The following is a 25,935-nucleotide window of genomic DNA, read 5'->3' as shown; positions in this document are numbered from 1 at the left end:
CAACAAGGATAGGTGTACCCAGGCATCAATATACAAACATCAGACCAACGCCCAATAGTGTATTTAAATTTCAGTAGTGACATCAAGTTGCTCTTAGTAGAGGTTGTACCCATTTATCCTCCTACCAGCAATATATGAGAGTGCTCATTTCACCAGAATGTCAGCAAAACAAATGTATTCTCATTTTGGCATCTTATCCTATGTAGTAAGTAAAAATAATAAGTTTTCTTTTAGAATAGTTTCAGATTTAGATAAAAGCTTCATATTCCAGTGTTCCATACATATTCCACTCAGTTTCACTTAATGTTGACATCTTACACAACACAGTATATTTGTCACATCTAATGAACTTTATTAAATAAAAATTATTGTTTATTTACATTTACTTAGATTTTTACCTAGTGTCCTCTTTTTGTTTCAGGATCCTACAATCCTGTGCCATTATATGTTGGAAGTATGTGCTCCTCCTCCTCCTCCTCCTCCTCCTCCTCCTCCTCCTCCTCCTCCTCCTTCTCCTCCTCCTCCTCCTTCTCCTCTTTCTTTCCAAGACAGGGTTTTCTGTGTAGCCTTAGTTGTCCTAGAACTCTCTTTGTAGAGCAGGCTTGCCTCAAACTCACAGTTACTCCTGCCTTTGCCTCCCTTAGTGCTGGGATTAAAGGCATGTGCCACCATGGCAAGCTTTGTGATCTGCTTTTTTATTTTGATTTTAAAGAGGGTTACAGGGGTTGGGGATTTAGCTCAGTGGTAGAGCACTTGACTAGCAAGCGAAAGGCCCTCAATTAGGTCCTCATCTCTGGGAAAAAAAGGCAAAATAAAGAGGATTACAGTTAAGGGATTACAGGAATCTCAATAGAAAATTTTAACTTTGGAATTTTAAATAAGTTGAGACTGTTATAGACAACGGAAACTTTTGAAATTGGACTAAATGCACTTTTGCATTTTGTTGTAGCTGCAAGCCTATGGGGACCAGGGAGTGAAATGTGTTAGTTTGAATAGGAATGGCCCCCATAGATTCATGTGTTTGAATTTTTGGCCATAAGGAGTGGCACTATTTGTGGGTGTGGCCTTGCTGGAAGAGTGTGGCCTTGTTGGAGGAAATGTGTTTCTGTGGGGGCAGACTTTGAGGTCTCCTGTGCTCAAGCTGCACCCAGCGTGGGGTAGCCTTCTGCTGCCTGCAGATCAAGATATAGAACTCTCAGCTCTTTCTCCTGCACCATGTCTACCTGGATGCTGCCATGCTTCCCACCATGATGATAACAAATGTTACCATCATTCTCATGTGTCCTCATAGATGTGACAATCTCAGAATTTTCTATTTAGCTTTGATAGTTTAGAGGAGTGATGGGAGTCCTCTTTTGTTTTATGTTTTTGTTTATGTTGACTTTTTTTTTTTCCAGGAGAATCTCTAACTATGTAGACCTGGTTTGCCTTGAACTGTGTAATGTAACTTGAAATTTCCATCTTATAAATTAACACCTTTCTTTTTAGGTTTAGGGATATTTGCATTTCCAATTTTTACAGTTAAGAACACACACTTTGGGGCTGCAGAGATGGCTTAGAGGTTAAGAGTATCGAGCTCTTCCAGAGGTTCTGAGTTCAATTCCCAGCAATGATGGTTCACAACCATCTGCAATGGGATCTGATTCCCTCTTCTTGCATGTGTGAAGACAGAGAGAGCACTCATATAACAAACACACTTAATTTTACAAAGAACACTTACTTTGTTTTTGTTATTGATGTTGTTGTAATTTTTTAATTGAGTCTCATGTAATCCAAGCTGGCCTTGAACTCAGTGTCTAAACAAGCAAGTATTCCGCACACAGGTTTGTCAGCCAGGTTGTGGTGTTGAGGATCCAACCCCGTGCTTTATGCATGCCAAGCCTGGACTCTACAGATTAAGCTTCATTCCTAAACCCAAGAACCAATGCTTTTAAACACTTTTCTTTTTTATTTTTTAAAGATCTATCTATCTATCTTTCTATTTGTCTATTATGTATATGGTGTTCTGCCTATATGTATACCTGCAGGACAGAAGAGGCCACCATGTGGCTGCTGGAAATTGAACTAAGTACCTATAGAAGAGCAGCAAGTGCTCTTAACCCCTGGGCCATCTCTCCAGCCCCTTTAAACACTTTTATTATATGAAACTTTAAAATATACATATATATAACATATATATATATATATATATATATGTTCTGTGTATGAGTGTTTTGCCTGCATGTATGTATGTCCACCATGTGTGTCCCAGAAACTGGTTGGATTCTCAGAACTGGGTATAGAAAATTGTGAGTTGCAGTTTGGGAACTGAGTTCCCACAAGTGCAGTCTCCAACTCCTACTATATCTACTTCTTGATTTGATATATTTTATCAATAAGATATCCAATAGCCTAGCTACATACTGATTCTGACTTTAAACTAAGGGAACCAAGAAGGATCTATTACAGCTAAGAAGAGAGAAGCATTAGTGCAAGCGATGTGGTCAGATCAGCAGCTTGACTGGAAATAGCAGGTAGGTCACATAAATCCTCGAAAGAGAAGCCTTGCTGACAAGAACAAATTCGAAGGCAATTAGAGAAGAACTAGATTTATTGATACTTAGAGAAAGAGCTAAGAAGCCAAAGGCAAATCCTGGGTTTATAAGCTTTACATTTTTGGTTATCTTTAGCCTTTATCTTTTTTTATCTTTAGGAGTTCTTAACTTACAATATACCTGGCACCCGAAACCTACTTTCTTTTTCCATAACCACATAGTTCTGGTACTACAAGTCCCAGAATCCCACGCTCCACCTCCATTACCTTCGAGTCCGCCTCACAGATTTCTGGGAGTTGAGGTCTGGGGCCTATTTACCCAAGTTAGTGATAGGGGCCTGCGGAAACATGAAAAGGTAAGGTCATGTCCGAGTGACAGGTGGCAACTTTTATCTTATACTTTGAGGTGGCAACTTTTATCTTATACTTTGAAAATTGCTTTTTCCTTTTGTTTGGGATGTTTTACGTTCTCGAAGGGTGGGTTCTCTCTAGCGAGAAGACAAAGGAGAAGGGGGACAGGAAGGCCGGCCGGACCAGTCTGCTAGGTGAAGTTCTGGAAGGGCCCCTGCCAGGCCGGTTTCCATAGGAATGTTTCCCTCGGGCCAGAACCCTGGGTTGTTGCCTGGGTTCTCACATTCCTCTCTTTGGAGATTAGCAAGCTAGCTCCTTCCTGGCCGGCCCTCCCTGGGACGACTCACCCTACAGAGGGTCTCAGGGTGGTCATTGTCTAGATTTTAAAGACATAAAGGGGCTGCAACACAGGGTAGTGTTTACAGATACTAAAGTTAGCGATAGGTTTTTTGTTTGTTTGTTTGTTTTTGTTTTTGCTTTTGTTTTCGAATTGAGCACAAAACTGGCGCCACGTGTTTTGGGAGAAGAAAGGCATTACTTCAGGGCATTTTCTCCTACCGCTTTTGCAGTAAGTGGCCCTTTTAACCTGGGATGGCCCCGGTTGAGACCCAGAGCTTCACAGTTACTGACAGGACAGGAATCCTGCAGAAAGGATCCGCTCTACTTTAGTTTTGCATTCACTCTGCAGGAGAATCTTCACGCTAGAACGTGCTGCACAACTTACATGTTGAAGAATGCTCTCTCCTGCTTTCTTAGTGCCTGAACTTTTAAAGATTTTCTGTTGTTTTTAAGTTTTCTCTGCCCTAATTAGAAAGTAACATTTTAATTATTCTGTGATGTCATACCTCATAGATGAAAAATAAATTATCTATTGTAGAGCTTAAAGAATAATCATAAAGGCTACAACTGTACAAGTGTAAGCAGTAGAACATTAGCATACATAGCTGAAAAACCTCTGGTTCTTCCCTGATTGCTTCTCCCCCTTCTCTCTAGGATTTTGCACCAATTATTCCCTTGCCCCTCCCCCCTTTTAAGATAATTTATTTAATTTTATTTTATGTGCATTAGTGTGAAGGTGTCAAATCCCTTGGAGTTGGCGGTATAGACAGTTGTGAGCTGCCATGTGGGTGTTGAGAATTGAACCCTGGTCCTTTGGTTAAGAGCAGACAGTGCCCTTAACCACTGAGCCATCTCTCCAGCCCCCTGTTTTGTTTCTTAACACATTTTCCACATATAAATTTAATCCCTGAACGAAATATTTCTAGTTTCATTTGTTTTTAATCTTATATAAATGGGAACATAATTGTCTTTATTTTTTCTGTGGCAAGCTTTTTTAACACAACATTTCTCTATAGATTCATGTGTGCTGATATGCTTATTCATTTTTTTCTGCCATCAGTTCAACAATAGTGAGTTTTTATTGTTTTCCCAATAAAAGCAGTTTGTATCTTTAAAATATTCAAAATCATTTGTGACTAAACCTTGAATGTAGCAAATAGCAGTAATAGATTGATATGAGATAATTAGCCAAATGCAGTTTGTTGTTAACATGAATTTATGCCAGTAATCCAACATGGCACAGTAGTAATGTCATAATGTATCTTCGGAGAATGTTTCTTTTTTTTCTATTTGAAATGAAAAACTTTGAGGGTGACAATAAGTAGAGATTTTGCTTCCATGTTTTAGCACTCAGTATGGCAGTAGTTAGAAAGATTTAATGAGAATTGCCTAAAAGAGCCCATTTTAGACATGTATCATTTGTTTGAAGCTCATCTTGTCAAATCTGTCAGAACAACTGGTCAAAATGTCTGATGGGTCATTGGCCAGAAAACACCAGTTAACGGAAAATTATATCTTCGTGGTGTTTTACAATTTGAAAAAATTTTACCAAACACTCCATTTTTTTCACAACCACAAAGAGGCACAAATAGATCAAATTTATAGCCAACATAGTCAAACAAAAAAAGTTTAGTGAGAGAATCTAGGAGAATTACTCATGAATATAAAGGCTGTGAGACCAAATCTAGTTCCTAGACAAAATAAATAAATAAATAAATAAGTAAATAAGCCATAATTTTCTACTATAGTTGCTACATATAATTCACCAATATTTAAAGTATGTAGCATATTATTAAATAGCTCATATATAACCTTACTTTAACTAGCTATTCTCCATGGACTTCAGAGACAGGTCTTTGAAACATGTCTGGGAGCTACAGAAGATTAAGGAAGACAGATACAAGTAACATAAAGCTAAAGAAAGGCCAGCCATGCACTCTGGTGGAGATGCATCAGAAGCCTAGATTCTCGGAGCCTTTGTGTGATATACCATGATGAGAAAGTGGTTTAGCAAGTCATTGTATAGGGTATGCTTATTCATTTTTAACAACAAATTCTAAATAATGGAGAGTCTTAAATGGTTGTAAAAAAAAATTCATTCCAAAGTTATTTTAGAATCTTTCAATATAGGTCCAGGTCTTTATAGGAATCTTACAATTAGAAGGATTTTTCCTATACTTTATATAAACCCCAGTAGACAAAGTTTTTTTTTTTTTTGTAAGAAATGTAATACTTATTTTTTTTTCGCATTGATTTCACTTATTTTTGTGGTTGGTTTTTATTTTCTACTCTATTATTAGATAGTTAAAGGGTTGCGGGGTTTTTTTTTCTTTTCTTTTTTTTTCTTTTTCTTTTTCTTTTTTCTTTTTTCTTTTTTTTTTTTTTTTGGTACTTGATCTTGGCTCATAGACGTGATCCAGGTATCTACACAGTAGAGTGGCTAGTCTGGAAGTTGTTAACTTGACATGCTTCGTATTTTCTGCTCATCCTGCAGAATTACTTCTCTAAAGACTTCAGATCTATGTACACAAATGGCTTAAGGTTTCTCCATGTTCAGGCTCAGACTGTCCTCCCTGGAAGAATATGCCATCATTCACTTGCCTCTTAGTCACTTTTAGTGTTACTTCACAGGCAGTGTATGGGAAGTGTACTTTACACCAGTCTTTTAGAGTTGTAAGAGTTGGTCAACTCAATGTGGGTATTAATGTCACTTTCCTAGGCATTTTTTCCATCTGGAATTCTTTTCCTACATTGGTAGTAACATTCTTTCAAATTCTTACAGTGGTTTGAAATTTTTGCTATACCAGTAGTTTCAGATTTGAGTATTGGCTGGGGAAGGTAGCACATGCCTTTAACCAGCACCCAGAGGCAGGTGGATCTTTGTGAGTTTAAGGGTCTTTGTGAGTTTAGGGTTTCTTCAGAGAGTAACCCTACCTCAGATAACCAAAAAGAAAAAGGAAAGAAAAAATTGTGTTATTTTATTTATCTATCTATCTATCTATCTATCTATCTATCTATCTGTTTTACTTAACATCAGCCTCCAAAAGATAGCTCTCATTTGTTCCCTTCTATGTATTTCTGCCATTACTGCCTTGTCTGCACCTTCATTGCCTTATGCTTTAGTAGTTTTCTAACTAGTTATTCTAGTTATCTTCTAATCCATATGGCCTAAACCACTGCTTACTCTTTGACACCTAATGGCCTGATAATTTGCTTTCTAATACCTGTGTGATCAGGTCTGGTCTAGAACCCCTTCATGTATTTAAGACTACATCTAAATAGAGGTTCCAGTTGTCCCGCAGTATGTGTTCTGTCTCTTTATATTTGGTTTCTCACCTCTCCATTTGTTTGCCCCACCCACACTTTCAAATACCAGTTTAAGAAAAACTTTCTGAAGTCTTTTTTTTTTGCCACTTGAGCTCCAGTTTGCCCCTTTCTTCTGCAAACTTTTACTAATTTGAACATGTTTCTCTATTATTATTTATTCAGATTCTTTGTCTTTGTAGGCACATGCACACAGCACAAGTGTATAGACCTCTTCCTAAATATATTACAAATTCCTTGATCAAAACTATGCCTTGAACATCTAAAACTTCCACAAGTAGTGTCTTAGTTTTCTATTGCTGTGAGAAACTGCCATGACCAAAAACAACTTGGGGATGAAAGGGCTTATTCTAGCTTACACTGTCAGGTTACAGGCCATCACTGAGGGAAGTCAGGACAGGAACTCAAACTGGGCAGGAGCTTGGAAGCCAGGATATAATGCATAGGCCATGAAGGGTGCTGCTTACTGGCTTGCTTCTCATGGATTGTGTAGCCTGCTTTTCTTAATAGAACTTAGGACTACCAGCCCAAGGGTAGCACCATGCACAGCGAGTGTGGCCCTCCCATATCAATTATCAAGCAAGAAAGTTCACCATACACTTGTTTTTACACTTGTTTTTTTTTCCATAGGCCAGTTTTTAAGAGCATTCCTTTAATTCAGGTACCCTCTTCCAAAATGACTCTGGCTTGTGTTATTTGACATAAAACTAGCCAGTACAAGTAACTAAGACAGTACGTATTCCATGCATAGGCATTTAGTAAATGTTTGTATTATCAATACTCAGGGCAGGGGAATGTTGAAGAAATGTCTTTGTACAAATGGATCACTAATAGGTAATATAAATAAGGAATATATTTTTGGATTATATGTTTTGTCTGCTTTTCCTGTGGTCTTTGCTTTTTTGTTTATTTGTTTGTTTTACATCTACTCCAGGGTAAATAGCTGTGTGAAAAGTGAAGAACATGTCCTGGAGGAACTGGAAACAGAAGGTGAGAGGCAGCTGAAGAGCCTCCTTCAACATCAACTCGATACCTCTGTCTCCATTGAAGAGTGAGTATTGATTTGAAAACAGATTATAATAGACTCACCTGCAGGTTATACATCCCGCGTAAAGCCTGATCGGAGCACTTTTCTCTCACACAAACACTTTCTTTGAAAGACCTCTTTATACAAAATCAGATTTTGCTATTGTATCTTTCTGTAGGAAGTTTCCTATGTCGTGCTAAGCCTAAGCTGAGTACTTTTACTGTGTCCTACTAAGCATCTTGCATATCCTCTAACATGACGTTTATAATTCTGTATGGTTATTTCCTAATTAGTTGCCTCCTTTCTACTATTTTTTATATAAGTGGCACCTCTTTTAATATTTTTATAGAAGACTATTTTGTCCATGAGTGTCTATGTGTGTGTGTGAGAGAGAGAGAGAGAGAGAGAGAGACAGAGAGACAGAGAGACAGAGAGAGAGAGAGAACATGTTAATTTATGTGACCCACATGTGTGCCAGTGTCTGCAGAGGCCAGAGGGTTTTGGATCTCCTGGTACTGGAGTTTCAGGTGGTTGTGAGTTGCCCTGTGGGTGCTGGGAACTGGCTTAGGTCCCCTGTAAAATCAGTAAGAGCTCTTAATTGTTGCTCCATCTTTCTAGCCCCTTGATTTTTTTTTTTTTTTTTTTTACTGTTAACTCTTAGTATAGAATACAGCATCTAATACATAGCAGGTACTCAGTAAACCTCTTTTAATTTAGTCATTTATTAGTCCTGGATGTTTGGGGGCTGTTGGTGGAATTCCGTTTTGGTTCCATGGTGCTTCCTGGCAATAGAATGTGAGAGAGACTTTGCCTATGAGCATCATTTGACCTGTTATAATAGGAGGCCCCATTACTGTGACTTGTAACCACAAGTTGTTCTTACTCTTTTCTGTGTTTTGCAGATGTGTCTCTAAGAAAGAGAGTTTTGCCCCTGGTACTATGTACAAGCCCTTTGGGAAGGAAGCAGCTGGGACAATGACTTTGTCCCAGTTCCAGACACTACATGAAAAAGACCAGGAAACTGCTTCTCTCAGGGAACTAGGGCTCAGTGAAACAGAAATATTGATCTGGAAAGGCCACGTTTCAGGTGAAAAGGTAAAAAAAAGAGCTGTTTTCTTACAAATTTATTTTCATTTATGTGTATTTGTGCCTGTGTTGATACAATTTCTTCCCTAAGAGAGACTTAGAGCAGCATCTGCCCTTTCTCCCAGGATCCCAACAACAAACCAACAAACTACGGCATAGTTCTGCCAAAATTCACTCTGGGAAACCAATGAATTTATTGAGCTTCCTCACAGAGCTTAGGTTAAAGGGTACCGATAAGGGTGTGGGCATGACTCGCTCAACAAACTATGCCTGAAAAGAGTTACCCAACACTGATGAGGGCCTTCCCATAGCCACAAGCCCCTGGCTAGTGTTCTGTGGCCTCTGTATACTCTAGCCCTCTCCCAGATCACATATATTATTTCCAGTTGGTAGGGAGTGGTAGGATACTCAGAAGATAAATCTTATGCCCAATTCTGCCTCTATGCTGGGGTTTGTAAGCCATCAACCAGCTTTAGGATGATGTTTTGCAAGAGGGCACAGCTGAACTCCCCTACATAGTGATTGCTTCATTTTGTCATTGAAATCCTTTATGTTTTGAGTTTTTTGAAACTGAGTGTTGCATCTGAATCATCTTTAGTTTTTCCTGTAGAAACATTGGCTAATGATAAGCTTCTGGCTTACCTTTAACTAAAACTTCCACAAACACTTCCATTTTCTGGGCCTTTCTCATCTTTTTTTCTTATGTGAGGTCTCGGATTCACTTTAGTGCTGTGTCCTTTTTGATATAAAGCATCTTATTTCCCTGTTTTCAGAGGACAAAGCTAAGGGCAACTCCCGAAGCAATACAGAAACGGCTTCAAGATATTGAAGAAAGGATCTCAGAGCGCCAGCGTATCCTTTGCCTGCCACAGAGGTTTTCAAAGAGCAAACAACTGACCCGGAGAGAAATGGAAATCGAAAAATCCTTATTTCAGGGGACTGATCGTCACTCCTTCCTTAAGGCTCTTTATTACCAAGGTATGGGATCCTCACTGACTCTGAACTGTTCTTTAATTGAAAGAAAGATTTTAATATCAGGGCATTAGATATGGGGAATTAGTAAAAGACAGGGTATCACTACTCTTGAGAAATATGTAGTCCCATGAGAGAGACACAAATTTGTATATAGTTACTTGCATGGTAACATGGAAAGTGTTGCTATGGAGAGTTTAATCAAATGCCAAGGTGGCATAGAACACAGAGCATCCAAATCTAGTTGTGGGAGTTGGAAGTTGACATTTGTATTACCTTGACAGGGCAACTGGCATATTTTTAATGTAAATGGGAAAGAACATTACAGCTAGTGAGCAGATAGGAGCCACGTGATGCAAAGACCTGGTATATGTAGGGAACAGTGAGGTCGTCTGTGTCGCAGCGAAACAGGTTATGGCAAGGAATGACATCTGATACACGAAAGGGAAATAAAGCTAGATTGTGATGAATCTTTAGACTGAACTGTAAAATAGTGCAAAATATATACATAAACAATATGTGTCTTAACCATAAAGAATTCACTCTGCATGGTGGAAAGCACACAGAAAGGGTTTATGAAATGGTTCCTAGCCCTGTACTGGTCAGCTTGGAGATGCCCATGTATACTCTGTAGAAGTAATATTAGATATAGTGGCTCTTGGTGCCACAGAAGTTCAGAGTTTTAGTGGTATGACTGAAGAAGGCCTCTCAGAAGAGGTAAGATTTAAATATTCTTTTAAGCTTATCTATTAGACAAGAGGGGAAATAGCATTCAGTTGCAGTAATTGGTATGAGCACTGTTAATTGGGTGCAGTTTAAGAGATCAGCTTGAAAAGGTAGCTCAGAATTTTTGCCTCTTTATTTGTTAGATGGTGCAAAGGTATATGGTGTTAGTTTTTTTTTTTAGTTAATACATTTGAATATAGTAAGATGATAAAAACTGTATTTGGAAATAATTAATGTGGTGGTCAAGAAAGGAAATCAGAGAAAGGAAAGAGAATGGCATTAAAATCACTGAGTTATCAATATCTAGACTGGAACGACATCAGTGGAATTGAGAGATGGGATTAGTTGTATGTGATATGTCAAAGGAATACTTGATAAAACCTGTTGACTGAGTGAAGGATCATTGACTAAGAATGAAGTGAAGAGGAATATGGCAAGATAAGTCAGATATTTCAAGGCCATGTGACTTAACAGTTGGTAAAATTAACTCTTTAGGGGACTATTTTGAGGAACGATGGTGTGTTTTCATTTGAACATGTTGAATTTGTGAGAATGGTGGGATTAGCATATGTTGATACTGATGCAGAAATGAAGCAGTGAAGCTGAGAAGTCAGAAGTGGGTCTCTGGAGCTAGGACTCATCTCTGTTTCAATTTTATGTTAAAGTTACATGAGGGATTGAATGGTGTGTTAAAGATATATACAGGTGGCCAAGCTGTGGTGGAGGATGGAAGGAACAAATGAGCAGCTTTCTGTAAAGAGGCATTGTGGCATACTGAATGTGAGCATAGACTCTGGAAGCAGCCTGCCTGGGAAAAGCCTGGCTCCCCAACTTACTAGCTGTGAAGTGGTGCTCATGTTACCTAATCTCTATGCTTTAGTTGCTTCCTCTATGAAATGAGACTATCCATAGTAGCTGTGGTATGGCATTGTTAGGAGGATTAAATGAGGTAATACCTGGAAATCAGAGTGGTGCCTGGGGTTGGGGTGGGGGGTGGGAGTGTGTGAGTCTCTGTTTCTGTTTCCTCTCTTTGAAACTCCTTGCTTTAAACCTTCACAGCATACCACAAAGACAAGTGCAAACAAGTACATGACCTCAATGAAGAGGAAGATAAAATTAGGCACAAAAGGCAAGTTGAGAGTTTTCTTACAGTGTTAGATTTAGGAATGTAAACTAGGGTCCCAGGCTTCTAAGTTGAGCACTTATTTATTTCCATATTCACTATACGACAATGTTTATAGGAAATGATCCAGAAAGAACATATTTTCCTGATAAGAAATATTAAAGAGAGGAATTAGTAGAAGTTGTCAAGATTTTACATTTATTTTTGTTTTTACTTCTATAGTTTTATTGTGCCAGACGTACATTGACCTTGCTGAATTTTAGATCCCATTGCACAAATAATTCTGAATACCATTAATCAGTGTAACTGTTGATAATGATGATAATTATATCAAAACTAGCATTTTATTTTGAATCGAGCTTGTATTAAAATTGCATGGGGCCTTTCCTGCTGTACAATTCTGTGAATTGTAAATCATGTAGATTTCATGTATCCACTACCACAATCAAGAGAGGGAACAACTCCATCACTCAGACAAGCTCTCCTCATTCTATCCCCTTTAGAGTCACTCCCATTGCTCACCCCGAGTTCCTGGCAATCGCTTCTCTCCATTACTTCTGCTTTATCTTTTAGAGACTGTCATGTAAATAGAATCATGCAGTGTGTGACATTGTGAGGCTAGCTTCTTTCAATCAGCATAATGCTTTTGAGACTCATCCAAGTTGTTAATATCAATAACTCATTCATTTTTGTGGAGTTTCATTTCATTGTATGGATATTCCATATCTATTCACATATTGCAGTGGATTTGGGTTTTCCAGGTTATGGTCTTTATATGAATGATATTGCTGTTAACATTCTTGTGCAGGTTTTTGTGTGAACATAAGTTTTTATTTTTCTAAGGTAAATATCTAGAAGTGGGATTACTGGGTCATATGGTAAGTGCACATTTAACTTTATCTGAAACTGCCAAACCATCTTCCAGAGTGGCTGTACCATTTTGCATTCCCACCAATGGTGTATGAAAGTTCACTTGCTCTACATCTTTGTCAGTATTCGGTATTGTCAGTATTTATTGTGATTGTCCTGATAGGTGTGAAGTGATGCCTCCCTGTTGTTTTAATGTGCCTTTTCTTAATGGCTAATGATGCTGAGCATCTCTCCATTTGCTTTTTTGCCATCATTATATTTGTTTGTTAAAGTTTCTTTTCACATCTTTGTCATTTTATCATTGGGTTGTTTTTCCTTCATAATGAATTTTGAGATTTCTTTATATATGCTAAACATGGTCGTCTGTCAGATGTGTGCTTTACAAATATTTTTTCACAGTTTGGAGCTTGTCATTTCATTCCTTTGAAGTATGTTTTTAATTGTGCTTAAATATACATAACATAAAATTTACTATTATAACTATTTTTAAGTAATTACTTCTGTGGCATTAAGTATATTCAGATTGTTCTGTAACTATTACCACTGTCCAGCTCCAGAGCTTCTAAAGTTATACACATTAAAAGCTACTTTATCTTACCTCACAACCCCTGCCTTCTAGCAGCTTCCATTCTACGTTTTGTGAATTTGACTACTCTATCTCACATAAATAGAATTGTGCAATATTTTTCCTTTATGATTGAGTTATATTACTTTAGCATAAATGTCTTCACTGCTGATTCACATTGTAGCATGTGTCAGAATTCCATTCTTTTTTAAAGGCTGCATAATATTTCATTGTATATACATACTGCTTTTTTGATCAATTCATTCATCAGAGGATACTTCAAGTATTTCCATTTTATAGATATTGCAGGTAATGCTGATGTGAACATTGGTGTACAAATGTTTGATATCTGCTTTTAGTTCTTTCAGTACATATATAGAAGTAGAATTGCTGGATCCTATAATAACTCTATGGTTACTTTTTTGATGCACCTCCCTACTGATCTTCATACAGACTGCCATTTTGCATTCCTACCAGCAATGCACAAAAGTTATGGTTCTCTAAATACTCAAGAACACATGTTATTTTGGGGGCTTTCTCTTTTTAGATAATTGCTGCTTTAAAAGTCATGACATATTATAATTTCGATTTGCATTTTCCTACCTAATGCTGCTGTGTATTTTTTCATATACTCTGACTATTTTATGAATAGATATCTATTCAAGTATCTAGATATTAATCACTTCTCAGGTACATGATTTGTAACTATTTTCTCTTGTTATATACCTATTTATTTTTTATACTATCCTTTAATGCACAGCATTTTCTCATTTTTATTCGTTTTTTTGTTTTGTTTGTTTGTTTGAAACAGGGTTTCTCTGTGTAGCCCTGGCTGTTCTGGAACTCACTCTTACACAGCCTGGCCTTGAACTCTGAGAGATCCACCTGCATCTGCTTCCTGAGTCCTGGAATTAAAGGTTTGAGCCACCACGACCCAGCTGTTTTTTTTTTTCCCTTTATCTATGATTTTATTAGCATATATAAGAGGTCATTGCCAAATAATCAGGAAGCATTTCCTCTGTTACCTTGTGAGCTGTTATGGTTTATGTTATTGTTGTTTAGGTCCTTGATCCATTTTGAGTTAATTTTTGCATATAGAATGAGTTAAGGTACATAGGTCATAGTACATTAGTTGCTATTCAGTTTTCACAGGGCCATTTTTTGAAGACTGTTCTTTCTGCACTGAATCTTTCTGCTCTGTCCAGAGATCATTTATCATATGGATGAGAGTTTATTTCCAGGCTCTTTTATGGTATATGTGTCTGGCTTTTTGCCAATAGCATGCCGTTTTGGTTAGGTTGAGACAGGGTCTCTTTACATAGCCATGGCTGTCCTGGAACTCATTCTATAGACCTGGCTGGCTTTAAATTCACAGATATCCACCTGCCTTTTCCTCCCAAGTGCTGGGATTAAAATTGTGTGTCTCCATACATGGCATGGAGAACGCTTTTTTGTAGTTAAGTTTTGCAATCAGGAAGTAATAATATTTAATACTTATGGCATTTTTCACATTGTCTTGGTGATTTTGGTGGTTCCTTGAGATTTCATGTGAATTTTAGAGTAGAATATTTTATTTCTACAAAACTAGGTCGTTGACATTTTGGTTGACATTTTGGAGTGAATTGAATCTGAAGAGACCTTTGGCTAGTGTGTCCATTCTTTAATGGTATCAAGTCTTCTAAATGATCATGAGTTCTTAAATGCTATTTGTGTGTTTTTTATTTTTTAGTTCTTTTAACTATGTTTTCTAGCTTTCAGTGTATAGGTCTTCCACCTCAGAGAAAATGTTCTGAACTCTTATCCAGTTTATCACTTGTTTCTTTTATGGACATACATGCATGTTGTATGTCCAATGGTCCAAAGGTGTATGTGTGGACATACACCTTTATAAGAATATAAGAATTAAGAACTCTTCCTAATACCAGGTGATGTCAAAGACATTTTCCGGTCTTTTCTTCTTGTGGTTTTGTAATTATACTTTTTTGTGTGTGTGTGTACACCTGTATTCCATTTTTACTTGATATTTTTATACATGAGATCTAGAAAGAGATTGACTTTTCTTGTGTATGAATGCTTGAGCACTAGCTGTACAAAGGAATATCTTCTCCCCTACTATGTTACCTTTATATGATTTTCATAATTTATTTTGCTATATTTATGTGTGAGTACTTAATATTATATTAGTGAAAAACTGAAATTTTGTCACCAAAAGAAGAAAAAGTAACACTCAGCCCTTTTATTTAAAATGAAATAAAAATAGAAAGTTAATATCAATAAGACAGGAAATTTATAAATATGCAAAAAATACATCATGTTACTAGATAATGAGTGGATCAAAACTAAATTCTGCCAGGCATGGTGGCTCTTGCCTATATTTCCAGCACTGAGAGAACCAGAGGCAGGAAGATTTCTGTGAGTTCAAGGCCAGCCTGGTCTACAAAGCGAGTCTAGGACACTCAAGAAAACAGAGAAACTCTGTCTTGAATAAGGAAGCCAAAAACAACAACCAAATCCCATTCCTTCTCAAATTCATGACTGTGTCTGTGTGTGTTTGGGTGTTTGTCTGTTTGTTCATATATAAAACCTGCTCAGTATATTTAGTGTTGCACAGCATTCATTTACAAACATGTTAATTGGTGTGTGTGTGTGTGTGTGTGTGTCTGTGTGTGTCTGTGTGTGTTTGTTTACATGCAAATCCTGCTCGATCCATTTAGTGTTGCAAGTGTTGGCATGTCGGCTGGTGGTTTTATCATGCAGGTCTTGTTTAAGCAATCATATTATTGAAACTTTATGGGTGTAGCTTCTCATGTCTTTTGAGGTTTTCAGTTTGCTTATTTTAAAGTATTAGGTTATGTAGATAAGATAGTATTTACATTTATTATTTTGTTCATTAATTTATGGAATTAGTTTTGTCTAGTCTGTCATTTTAATTAACTTGATTATTTCCCTCCCATCCACAGTGTGTATGTTTGTGTGTATCTTTTATTTCTTTCCTACTCCTACTTGTCTTAAGGATTACAATTAACATCTTATATTAATCAAAATAGTTAATATTAATGACAATTAAATTTTAATCATATCTAAAATTTTTGTTCTCTCTTTACTTGAAGCATTATCATACAGATTATATTTGTATAGATTTTCAAGCGCAATAGCAGTTTTGTAACTATATCAGAGAGGAAGAAAAATAATTACAAAGGAAAAGATACTTATACCATGTTTTACATTTACCCATGTAGTCAACTTTCTGAGTGCTTTTTCATTCTGTGCATGTGAGTTACTATGCACTCTTCATTCCTTTTTAGCCTAAATAATTTTTTTTCTTTTAAGGCAGGTCTTCTGATAATGAATGTCTTATCTGAAAATTGTTAATTATAATTTTTATAAAACACTGTATTAGCATATGTTAGTTATGCAAAATAATGAATTCATTGGGACATTTTCTTATGAATATATTATATTTTAGATATAATTATCCCACTGTTACTTTACTAGTTCTTTTTATCCTCTTCTCTGAAATTCTGATGGGTGAAAACTTTTGGTTCACAACCTTTTCTTTTTTCAGCACATTGAATCTGGCATCTTAGTGCCTCTGGCCTCTGTGATTTTTGTTAAGTCCTTTGTTAATTTTACTTGGACCTCTTTCCACGATGTGTCCCTTTTCTTGAGTTGCTGTTTTAAATATTCATTCTTGGGCTAAAGAGATAGTCAGTAAAGTGTTTGTCATGTAATCATGAGAACTTGAGCTCAAACCCCAGAACCCACATAAAAAGCTCAGCATTAATCCTGGGTCTGAAGATGCAAAGATAGCTGGATCCCTGAGCCTTACTGCCTAGCTGGCCTAGCCTGCCTGAGAAGCTACAAGCCAATAAGAGATCCTGTCTCAAAAATAAAGTGGATGGCTCCTATGGAACAACAATGAGGTTGTCCTGTGTCCTATACATGCATGGTCACTTATGTATATGTACAAACCTCTGTAATACATGAGTATCCCTCCATAAACCCACACATTTACAAGTGCACATGTACACACAAAAAATACTTACTCTGCACTCTGCTTTGGCAGTTTGGATGTATGTGTATATATATATGTATGTGTGTGTGTGTATGTGTGTGTGTGTGTGTGTGTGTGTGTGTGTCTTTGAATTTATTCTACTTTGATTCTATTGATTTTTTAAGATTTATTTATATTTATGAATACAATGTTCTTTCTGTATGTACACCTGCATGCCAGAAGAGGGCACCACATCTAATTACAGATGGTTGAGAGCCACCGTGTGCTTATTGGGAAATGAACTTAGAATCTCTAGAAGAGCAGTCAGTGCTCCTAACTTCTGAGCCATCTCTACAGCCCCTGTTGAGCTTTTTCAATGTGTAGATTAATGTTTTTCATCAGTTTGGAGATTTTACTAGCCATTGCTGCTGCTGCTGCTGCTGCTGCTGCTGCTGCTGCTTCTCCTTCTTCTTCTTCTCCTCCTTCTTCTTCTTGTCCTTCTCCTCCGTCTTCTCCTTCTTCTTCTTTGTTTGTCTTTTGAGACAGGATTTCTCTGTGTAGCCCTGGCTGTCCAGGAACTCACTCTGTAGACCAGGCTGGCCTCAACCTCAGAGATTTGCCTGCCTCTGCCTCCCAAATTCTGGGATTAAAGGCATGTACCATCACGCACAGATGTTGTGGCTTATTTTTTTTTTGTTTTGTTTATTTATTCACTTTACATCTAGGTCATAACCACCTCCCTCCTTTCCTTCCAATCTCACCCTCTCTCCCAGTTCCCTTTAACCCCTTCCTCTACTCCTAACCCACCCCAGCACATCAAGTTGCATCAGACCTGAGCACATCTTCTTCCCCTGTGGCCTGGCAAAGTGGCCCTGAAAGAGGAAAGTGATTGAAAAGCAGGTAACAGTCCATTTCAAAGTCACCCCCCATTCTTCTTACTAGGGAACCTATGTGATGATAGAGCGACCCATCAGCTACATCTGTGTAAGGGGCCTGGGTCCTGCCCATGTATGGTCTTCAGTTCATGCTTCAGTCTCCACAGGCCCCTCTGGGTCCTAGTTAGTTGGCTCTGTTGGACTTGTAGAGCTCCCGTGCCCTAGTGGTCCTTCTATCCTTTCCCCCACTCTTCCACAGGCTCCCTGCTCTCTGCCAAATGTTTGGCTGTGAGTCTTATCATCTGTTTGCATTAGCTGCTAGGTGGAGCCACTCAGAGGACAGCTATGCTAGACTCCTGTCTGCAAGCACAGCAGAGTATCGTTAATAGTTTCAGGAGTTAGCTGTCTCCCACAGGGTAGTTCTCAGGTTGGGCCAGGCGTTGGTTGGAAATTGCTTCAATCCCTGTTTTATTTTTGCCCTGCGTATCTTGTAGGCAGGGTAAATTGCCATTGCTTCTAAAAATGTGGGTTTTTTGTTTTTTTGCTCCATTTTTAACTTCTGGGACTCCTGTGATCTGTATGTGCTATCTGAGAGGGTTAATCATTTGCTTTCTCCTCTGAGGCTGTTACTTTTTCCTTGTTCTTTTTGTTTGTTTGTTTGTTTTTTCAAGACTGGATTATTGTCCTATGAGTAGATAGTGGAGTTATCTCAGTGCTTATATGAGTTCTGTTAAGTTCTTAGTGAAGGGTTCATGTCAGTTACTCTATGTACAACTCCAAAGTTTCTACTAGGGTCTTTATTTTCGTTTCCTCTGCTTATTTTTAGTTTCTACTTTATCAGATAGTTTGATTTTTTTTCCCTCCAGTTGTTTAAGGAACTTAGAATAACTGTTTTAAATTTTTGCCTAGTTACCTAAAATACTTCTTATTGACTTTTCTTGTGCATGGGCCATACTTTTTGCTTTCTTTGTAATATGTTGTATTTTTGTTGAAAATTAGAGATTTTAAACAGTAAAACATGGTTATTCTGAAAAACCAATCCACCATCACCACTACATCATGGATTTGTTGGTGCCATTATTTAGTAATTTTCCTTTGTACTTAATTCTAAAAATTATGTCTTCTCTCTGCTTTCTTAGCAAAATAATCTTCTAATGATTGAAGAGAGTTTCCTTAAATGTCTTAAACCAGAATGTCTTATCATCACTTGCTCAAGGGTTCATGTGGATATAGCTTGGAACATTCTTCAAAACCCAAATACTTTACAACTCTGCCTTTGACGTCACATTCTACTCATGCTAAGCCCTAGTGTCAGTCCAAAGTGATATATTAGGGTCTTATCAGTTCCCAGATGTCCTGTGTATACACACAGCTTTGCATTTAAGTTTATTGCTCTTCAGATCCTTGGGAACACATGTGGATATTTAAAACTTTGATTTTCTGTTTTAAGTTTCTAAATTTTTTTAACTTATATAGTCTTTGAGAAATTCATACATGTATTCAGAATATTTTGATCATGCCTGCCCCTCACTTCCTCCCTTCCTATCCTTCCTTTAATCCTCTCCCATGTCTTACCCATCTTCATGCCTTCTTTTTTTTTTTGTGTTTTTTTTTTTTTTTTTTTTGGATAACCTCATTGAGTCTAATGTGCATGGGTAGAGAACTGTCCACTAGAGCATAGGCAGTGTACTCTTTAAGAAAAGTGACTTTTGCTCCCCTAACAGCCTTTAAAAACAATAATCCTCAGCTTGGGGTCAGGGCTTAGGTTCCCATGCTCCCCCATAGTGGAATGTTGACTGTTTTCATCCTGTGCAAGATCGTTGCGTTGGCTCCTTTTTAGTCTCAACTGTTAATTCCTTCTCAAGCAGATGTACTGTATATAAACCCCACTGATTAATTTTGACAAATGCCCTAGAGATGAACTGTTCTTACAGTGTAGGATATCAGTCAGATCAAAGAGTAGTCCTCAGAATGTAGCTTTCCCATGAGGTGCCAGCACATGAAATAGTACAGATTCTCTGAGGATGGTTTTTTGTTATTGTGTTATTGTTTTTTGTTTGTTTGTTTTTTCTTAATGCTCTAGAACTGTTCTACCTTTCTTGGTTACAGCTTCTATAATGGCAGTAAAGTTTTGTTTTTTTTTTTTTTTAAGACTTTGAAGCTGGAGAGAAAGGTGATTATGGAAACTTGGAATGCTACAAACCATACTAATCTTACTTTTTCTTAAAACAGTGTTCCATGTTTTATTGCAAGCATTTAATTTTCCTCCAAAATTGATTTTGACCTTTTTTTTTTTTTTTTGCTAATGTCCTTTTTGCTTTTTGGACACAGATTTTTTAGAGCTTTTTCACTCTAGCTTTCTTGGCATTATTTTATCTCTATCCTATTTATGTTATTACACTTGGGAAAGAGTAAGCTTGTATAGCATGGAGTTGGGTCATTTTTTTTCCTACTTTATTGAGTTAGCATTTACTGCATACCATAAAACTCATTCCTTAAGTGCACAATTCAGTGATTTGTAGTAAGTTTATAGAATTCATCAACCATAACAACAACCTAGTTTTAGGATATTTCTATCACCTCAGAGACGCTATTAGTTCTTATTTACACTCCCATCCTTGGCAGCCACTGAGAAAATATCCATCCCTATGGATTTGCCTATTTGGGACATTTTATATAAATGATTCATGTAATAGATGGTGCTCTCTACTTTTCTGGTGTCTAGAAGTAGTATTCTTTCAGTGTTTCTTGAGGGATTTTTGTGTGCATGCTGAAAACATCATCAGCCCTCACCCGTGTACTTTGCAATCTCACCTTTCATTTCTTGTTTGCACAAAGCCTCATGTTGCTCAAAAGTGACACCACGTGGCTTTTTCAGGACTTTCCTGAGCATGCAGAAACCTAAGTCTGTGGATAGGCTATATACATGTATGGATGTGTAGTCCTACACAAAATGCTAGATGGTTTTAGAGATTCATTCCCTTGATTTCGCCTTTTTAAGTTTTTTTTTATTAACCTGCATTTTCTCCCAACTGTTTTCTACCTACTCAAATGTTTGTGAAATTCAGCAATTTCATATGAACATTTTTGCCAGAAGTTCCTTAGAAAAAAAGGCTGTTACCTCTTTCTGAGCTTTGAGTTAGCTCACGTAAAGACAGTGTCCCTTGAATTTCCTGAAAGCCACCAGATGGGTCAAGTGTGTGACAGCTCTGGGAATAGTACTTCCAAAAGGTTGCTGCCTCATTCTTCACTCTCTACTGGTGGCCCTGTAGCTACTTTTCTGCTAGGTTTTAGTATTTAGGTTTCTTCTGTCTGTCTCTGTCTCTCTCTTCTCTCTCTTTGATTTCAAATCACAGGCTTTCAATGTTACCCACCAAAATAAGAGTTGGGATGGAAGTAGGACAGATTAAAGCACTAAAAACTCATTATTCTTGCAGAGATCGAGCTATTCTTTCTAAGAAATCTTCCCCCAGGTTGTCATAAGACTGACTATTTTCTAGAATTCTAAGACTTAGTTCTGACATTTTTTTATTGTCATTTTTAGAAGAGATCTTTCAAGTGTTCCTACTATGCTGTTTTTGCTGACATTGTTTTAATGGCATAGTTCAAAGCTCTGAAGTGTGTGATTTTGATGACATGCTTTTGACTTCTGTTTTTGGTGCTATGATGAAGATTTCTTTTTAACTCAGGGTCATACCAGTTTTTTCCTGTGTTCTAAAATACTACAGTTTCAGCTCATACATTTAAGTCTACGAACCATTTTGAGTTACTTTGGCATATAATAGACATTTACATTCATCACACACACATATTATGTACAGTTGGCATTACATATGAAAAGGCTGCCATTTCACATTAAATTGTCTTGACACCAGTGTAGAAAATAAATTTACCACAAATATAATATTTTAACTTTTTTATTTCTGTTTATTTCCTTGTTGTATTTGATATGGGTCTCATGCAGTCCAGGATGGCCATGAGCTTACTGTATTAGCCAAAGATAATATTGAACATCTGATCTTCTTGTTTCTACCTTCCAAGTACTGGGATTAAGCTGCTTATTCTGGCTTTCTTGTTATTTTCATCAATTTAATGAGTTCTGAGTTTAGTATCCAGGCCTTTAACCAGTTAACTGGCTGTTACTGTTTATTAGCACAATCTTCAAATGGACCATACATTCTTGCTAAGTTTTGTAACTCTACTTTGTGGGTTAGACAAGATATGTTTTTAACTCTACTTCATGAGATAGAGTGAAGGGGTGTTTATTTCATCTTACCTAGAAAGAGAACTCCTAACAGCTGATACTTTTTGAAGGCTTATTTATGCCAATCCTTGTGCTAAATACTTTTTGTTTTCAAACTGATGCATTTAATTCTGGTAATAGCCCTATAAGATATAACTCTATTACACATATTGTAACAACATTGAGCTTTTGAAGAAAATAAATAACTTTCCTCAAATAACGGCTATTAATTAGTTATGCTGTCCCTTAAATATGCCATCTCCAGAAAAATCAATGATACTTTGGTCACAGCACTTGTGTATATGATTTCTAAAGACCATATCTTGAAACAACCCTTTCCTTTCCTTTGCAATAACAGGAGATTGAACTTCTACCTTCTTGTATACCAGGCAAGGGCTTTGCCACTGAGCTGTATCTCCAGCTCTTGAGACAAACTCTCCCTTGAATTATGAAATATCATTTAAAAATTCATGGAAAATCATAATATATTATTTCTAGAAGTATACTTAAGAAATTTACATATGCTCTTTGACCATATTTTTTGTTGTTTTTTTTTTTTTTTTTCATTTTTTGAGACAGAGTCCTGCTGTGCAATGTTAACAGGCCTGGTACTTGCTGTGTATCCCAGGCTTGCCTTGAACTTTTGGCAGTCAACTGATTTCAGCCTCTCAAGTGTTGAGATTTTGGCATGCACCACCATGGCCAGCTGCCATTCCTTCTTTTTTTTTTTTTTTTTTTTTTTTTTACCTTACCAGCTCTCAGAGTTCTCTTAGACCATGCCATATCTTCAGTTCTTATATTTTTATTTGTAATCTCTCATCTCTTGCCTGGTTCCTTTTCTTGCCTAGTCTCATTCAGCTTCAACCTTAGGGAATCATTCTCTTTGCTTTCTTGTCTGTGTATCATGCCTCCTTAGACAGATGTCTTCCTTGAGCATTGCTTGCAAGCTCTACTGGAGAAAAATCATGTGACTTTTCATTCATTAGTTCTTCATTACAAATTACTCAGTTTGTATCTCAGCTATAGCTCCCTCCCGCATCTCCTCCTTGTCCCACCCTCCCTTCTTCTTGTCCCACTATGTCCGTCCCCTAGGTCCACTGAAAGGGAGGTCCTCCTCCCCTACTATCTGACCCTAGCCTTTCAGGATTCATTAGGACTGGCTGGATCCTCTTTTTCTGTGGCCTAGTAAGGCCACCTCGCCAGAATAAACAAACAAGTTTATGCTAGAGACTGGCACTGCTCCCCTTACTAGAAAACCCACATTGAAGACTGAGCTGCCCATGGGGTACATATGAGCAGGGGGTCATCAGTCTCTGCAGGCTCCCCTGGGTCCAGAATTTTTGCCTCTGTTGGTCTCCTTGTGGAGCTCCTAGCCCCTCCAGGTCTTTCTAGTTCCCCTTCCAAAAGATTCCCTGCACTCTGCCCAAAGTTTGGCTGAGTCTCAGTATCTACTTTGATACCCTGATTCATAGAGTCTTTCAGAGGCCTTTTGTGGAACGCTCCTGTCCTGTTCCCTGTCTTTTTCCACTTCCGATGTTTATCCTGTTTGCCTTTCTGAATGAGGTTTGAGCCTTTTCTCTAGGGTCTTCCTTGTCGCTTAGCTTCTTTGGATGTACAGATTTTAGTATGTTTATTCCATATTATATGACTAATAGCCACTTATAAGTGAGTATATACTATGTGTGTCTTTCTGCTTCAGGGATGTCTCACTCAGGATGATCTTTTCTAGTTCCATACATTAGTACTTCTCAGAGTTCCTTCTCTGGTACCATCTAAAGCCTTCTCTTACCCTTTCTCTCTCTCTCTTTCTCTCTCTCCCTAGTCAGACCTCCATTTCATTCCTTATGAGGATTATTGCAGATATTCATTCCTTTTTCCTATCATACTCTATTACATTTAACAGATAGAATTCTGTTCAACTTCAGAGCAGCAAGAACTTTCTTCTTCTTCTTCCCACTTCCTGCTAACTTTTGGTTTCTCATTCTCCCTTTCTTCCCACTTCATTCAGAGATAAGGGATTCTGTTTTTAATTTTTATTTTTTTATTAGTTACAGTTTATTAACTTTGTATCCCAGCTGTAACGCCCTCCCTCATTCCCTCCCAATCCCACCCTCCCTCCCTCATCTCCTCCCTGCCCCTCTCTAAGTCCACTGATAGGGGAGGTGCTTCTCCCCTTCCATCTGACCCTAGATTATCAGGTCTCTTCAGGACTGGCTGCAGGGTCCTCCTCTGTTTGCCTAGCAAGGCTGCTCCTCCCTCGGAGGTGAGGAGGTCAAAGAGCCAGCCATTGAATTCATGTCAGAAACAGTCCCTGTTTCCCTTACTAGGGTACCCATTTGGAGTCTAAGCTGCCATGGGCTACATCTGAGCAGGGGTTCTAGGTTATCTCCATGTATGTTCCTTGGTTGGAGATTCAGTCTCAGAAAAGACCCCTGTGCCCAGATATATTTGATCCACATGGTGCTCCCATCCTCTCCAGGTCTTACTAACTCCCCCTTCTTTCCTATGATTCTCTGCCCTCTGCCCAAGGATTGGTTATAAGTCTCAGCATCTGCTTTGATATACTGCTAGGTAGAGTCTTTCAGAGGCCCTCTGTGGTAGGCTCCTGTCATATTGCTTGCTTTCTCCTACTTCCAATGTCCATCCCATATGTCTTTCTAAGTGAGGATTGATCATCTTACCCTGGGTCCTCTTTCTTGTTTATCTTCTTTAGGTGTACAGATTTTAGTATGTTTATCTTATCTTATAGGTCTAGTACCTACTTAAAAATGAGTATATACCGTGTGTGTCTTTCTTCTTCTGGGATACCTCACTCAGGATGATCTTTTCTAGATCCCACCATTTGCCTGCAAATTGCATGATTTCCTTGTTTTTAATTGCTGAGTAATATTCCATTGTGTAAAAGTACCACAATTTCTGTATCCATTCCTCCATTGATAGACATCAGGGTTGTTTCCAGATTCTGGCTAATATGAATAAAGCTGCTATGAACATGGTTGAGCAAATGTCCTTGTTGTGTACTTGAGCAAATTTTGGATATAAGCTTAGGAATGGTATAGCTGGATCTTGAGGAAGCACTATTCCTAATTGTCTGAGAAAGCGCCAGATTGATTTCCAAAGTGGTTTTACCAGTTTACATTCCCACCAGCAAGGGAGGAGGGTTCCCCTTTCTCCATAACCTCTCCAGCATGTGTTGTCCCTTGAGTTTTTGATCTTAGCCATTCTGATGGGTGTAAGGTGAAATCTCAGGGTCGTTTTGATTTGCCTTTTCTGAATGACTAAGGATGTTGAGCATTTCTTTAAATGTTTCTCTGCCATTCTATATTCCTCTACAGAGAATTTTCTGTTTATCTCCATTTTTTAATTGGATTGCTTGATTTGTTGCTTTTTAACTTCTTTTGTTCTTTATATATTCTAGATATCAGCCCTCTGTCAGATAGAGTTGGTGAAGATCCTTTCCCGTTCTGCAGGCTGTCGTTTTGTTCTGACAACAGTGTCTTTTGCTTTACAGAAGCTTTTCAGTTTTATGAGGTCCCATTTATTGATTGTTGATCTTAGAGCCTGTGTTCTGTTCAGGAAATTGTCTCCTATGCCAATGAGTTCAAGGCTCTTCTGAGATAGGGGATTCTTTTGTGCTAACCTTTATACTCAAGTACTGGATTCTGTCCTTTTCTCCCAAGGGACTTCAGTTGTCCCTCCTTTCCTCTGAAGACTCCAACATAATAATCATTGTGTCATTTTCCAGCTTCCCCCGAGTACATACCCCTTTTATCTAAACAACGTGAAAAATGGGTGGTGGGGTGGAATCTTTCAGCATTTCAGGTTCTTGAAAAAAAAATGTTTAGATCTTCTTTCACCTTATACTATATAAAAGATACAGTATCAATCAAAGTCTTAAGTAATCCAG

The 25,935-nt window shown here is 37.8% G+C and overlaps 1 protein-coding gene across 2 annotated transcripts in view; it reads left to right on the top strand.

Moving 5' to 3' along the window:
* The first annotated feature begins 2,828 nt into the window (after positions 1-2,828).
* The window catches only part of Rbm41 (RNA binding motif protein 41), a 60,374-nt gene continuing 37,267 nt past the window's right edge, over positions 2,829-25,935 (top strand). For both annotated transcript variants that reach the window (XM_060375600.1, XM_060375599.1), the window contains exons 1-4: positions 2,829-2,889; positions 7,482-7,598; positions 8,477-8,669; positions 9,434-9,638. In XM_060375600.1, the coding sequence (XP_060231583.1) occupies positions 2,882-2,889; positions 7,482-7,598; positions 8,477-8,669; positions 9,434-9,638 (523 nt within the window). In that variant the 5' untranslated portion in view covers positions 2,829-2,881. The remainder of the gene's footprint in view (positions 2,890-7,481; positions 7,599-8,476; positions 8,670-9,433; positions 9,639-25,935) is intronic.

Source organism: Meriones unguiculatus, chromosome X (genome assembly GCF_030254825.1).
Source record: "Meriones unguiculatus strain TT.TT164.6M chromosome X, Bangor_MerUng_6.1, whole genome shotgun sequence".
Taxonomy (NCBI): Eukaryota; Metazoa; Chordata; class Mammalia; order Rodentia; family Muridae; genus Meriones; species Meriones unguiculatus.
Note: the sequence above shows the minus strand (reverse complement) of the source record. Positions and strands in the feature narration are given on the sequence as shown.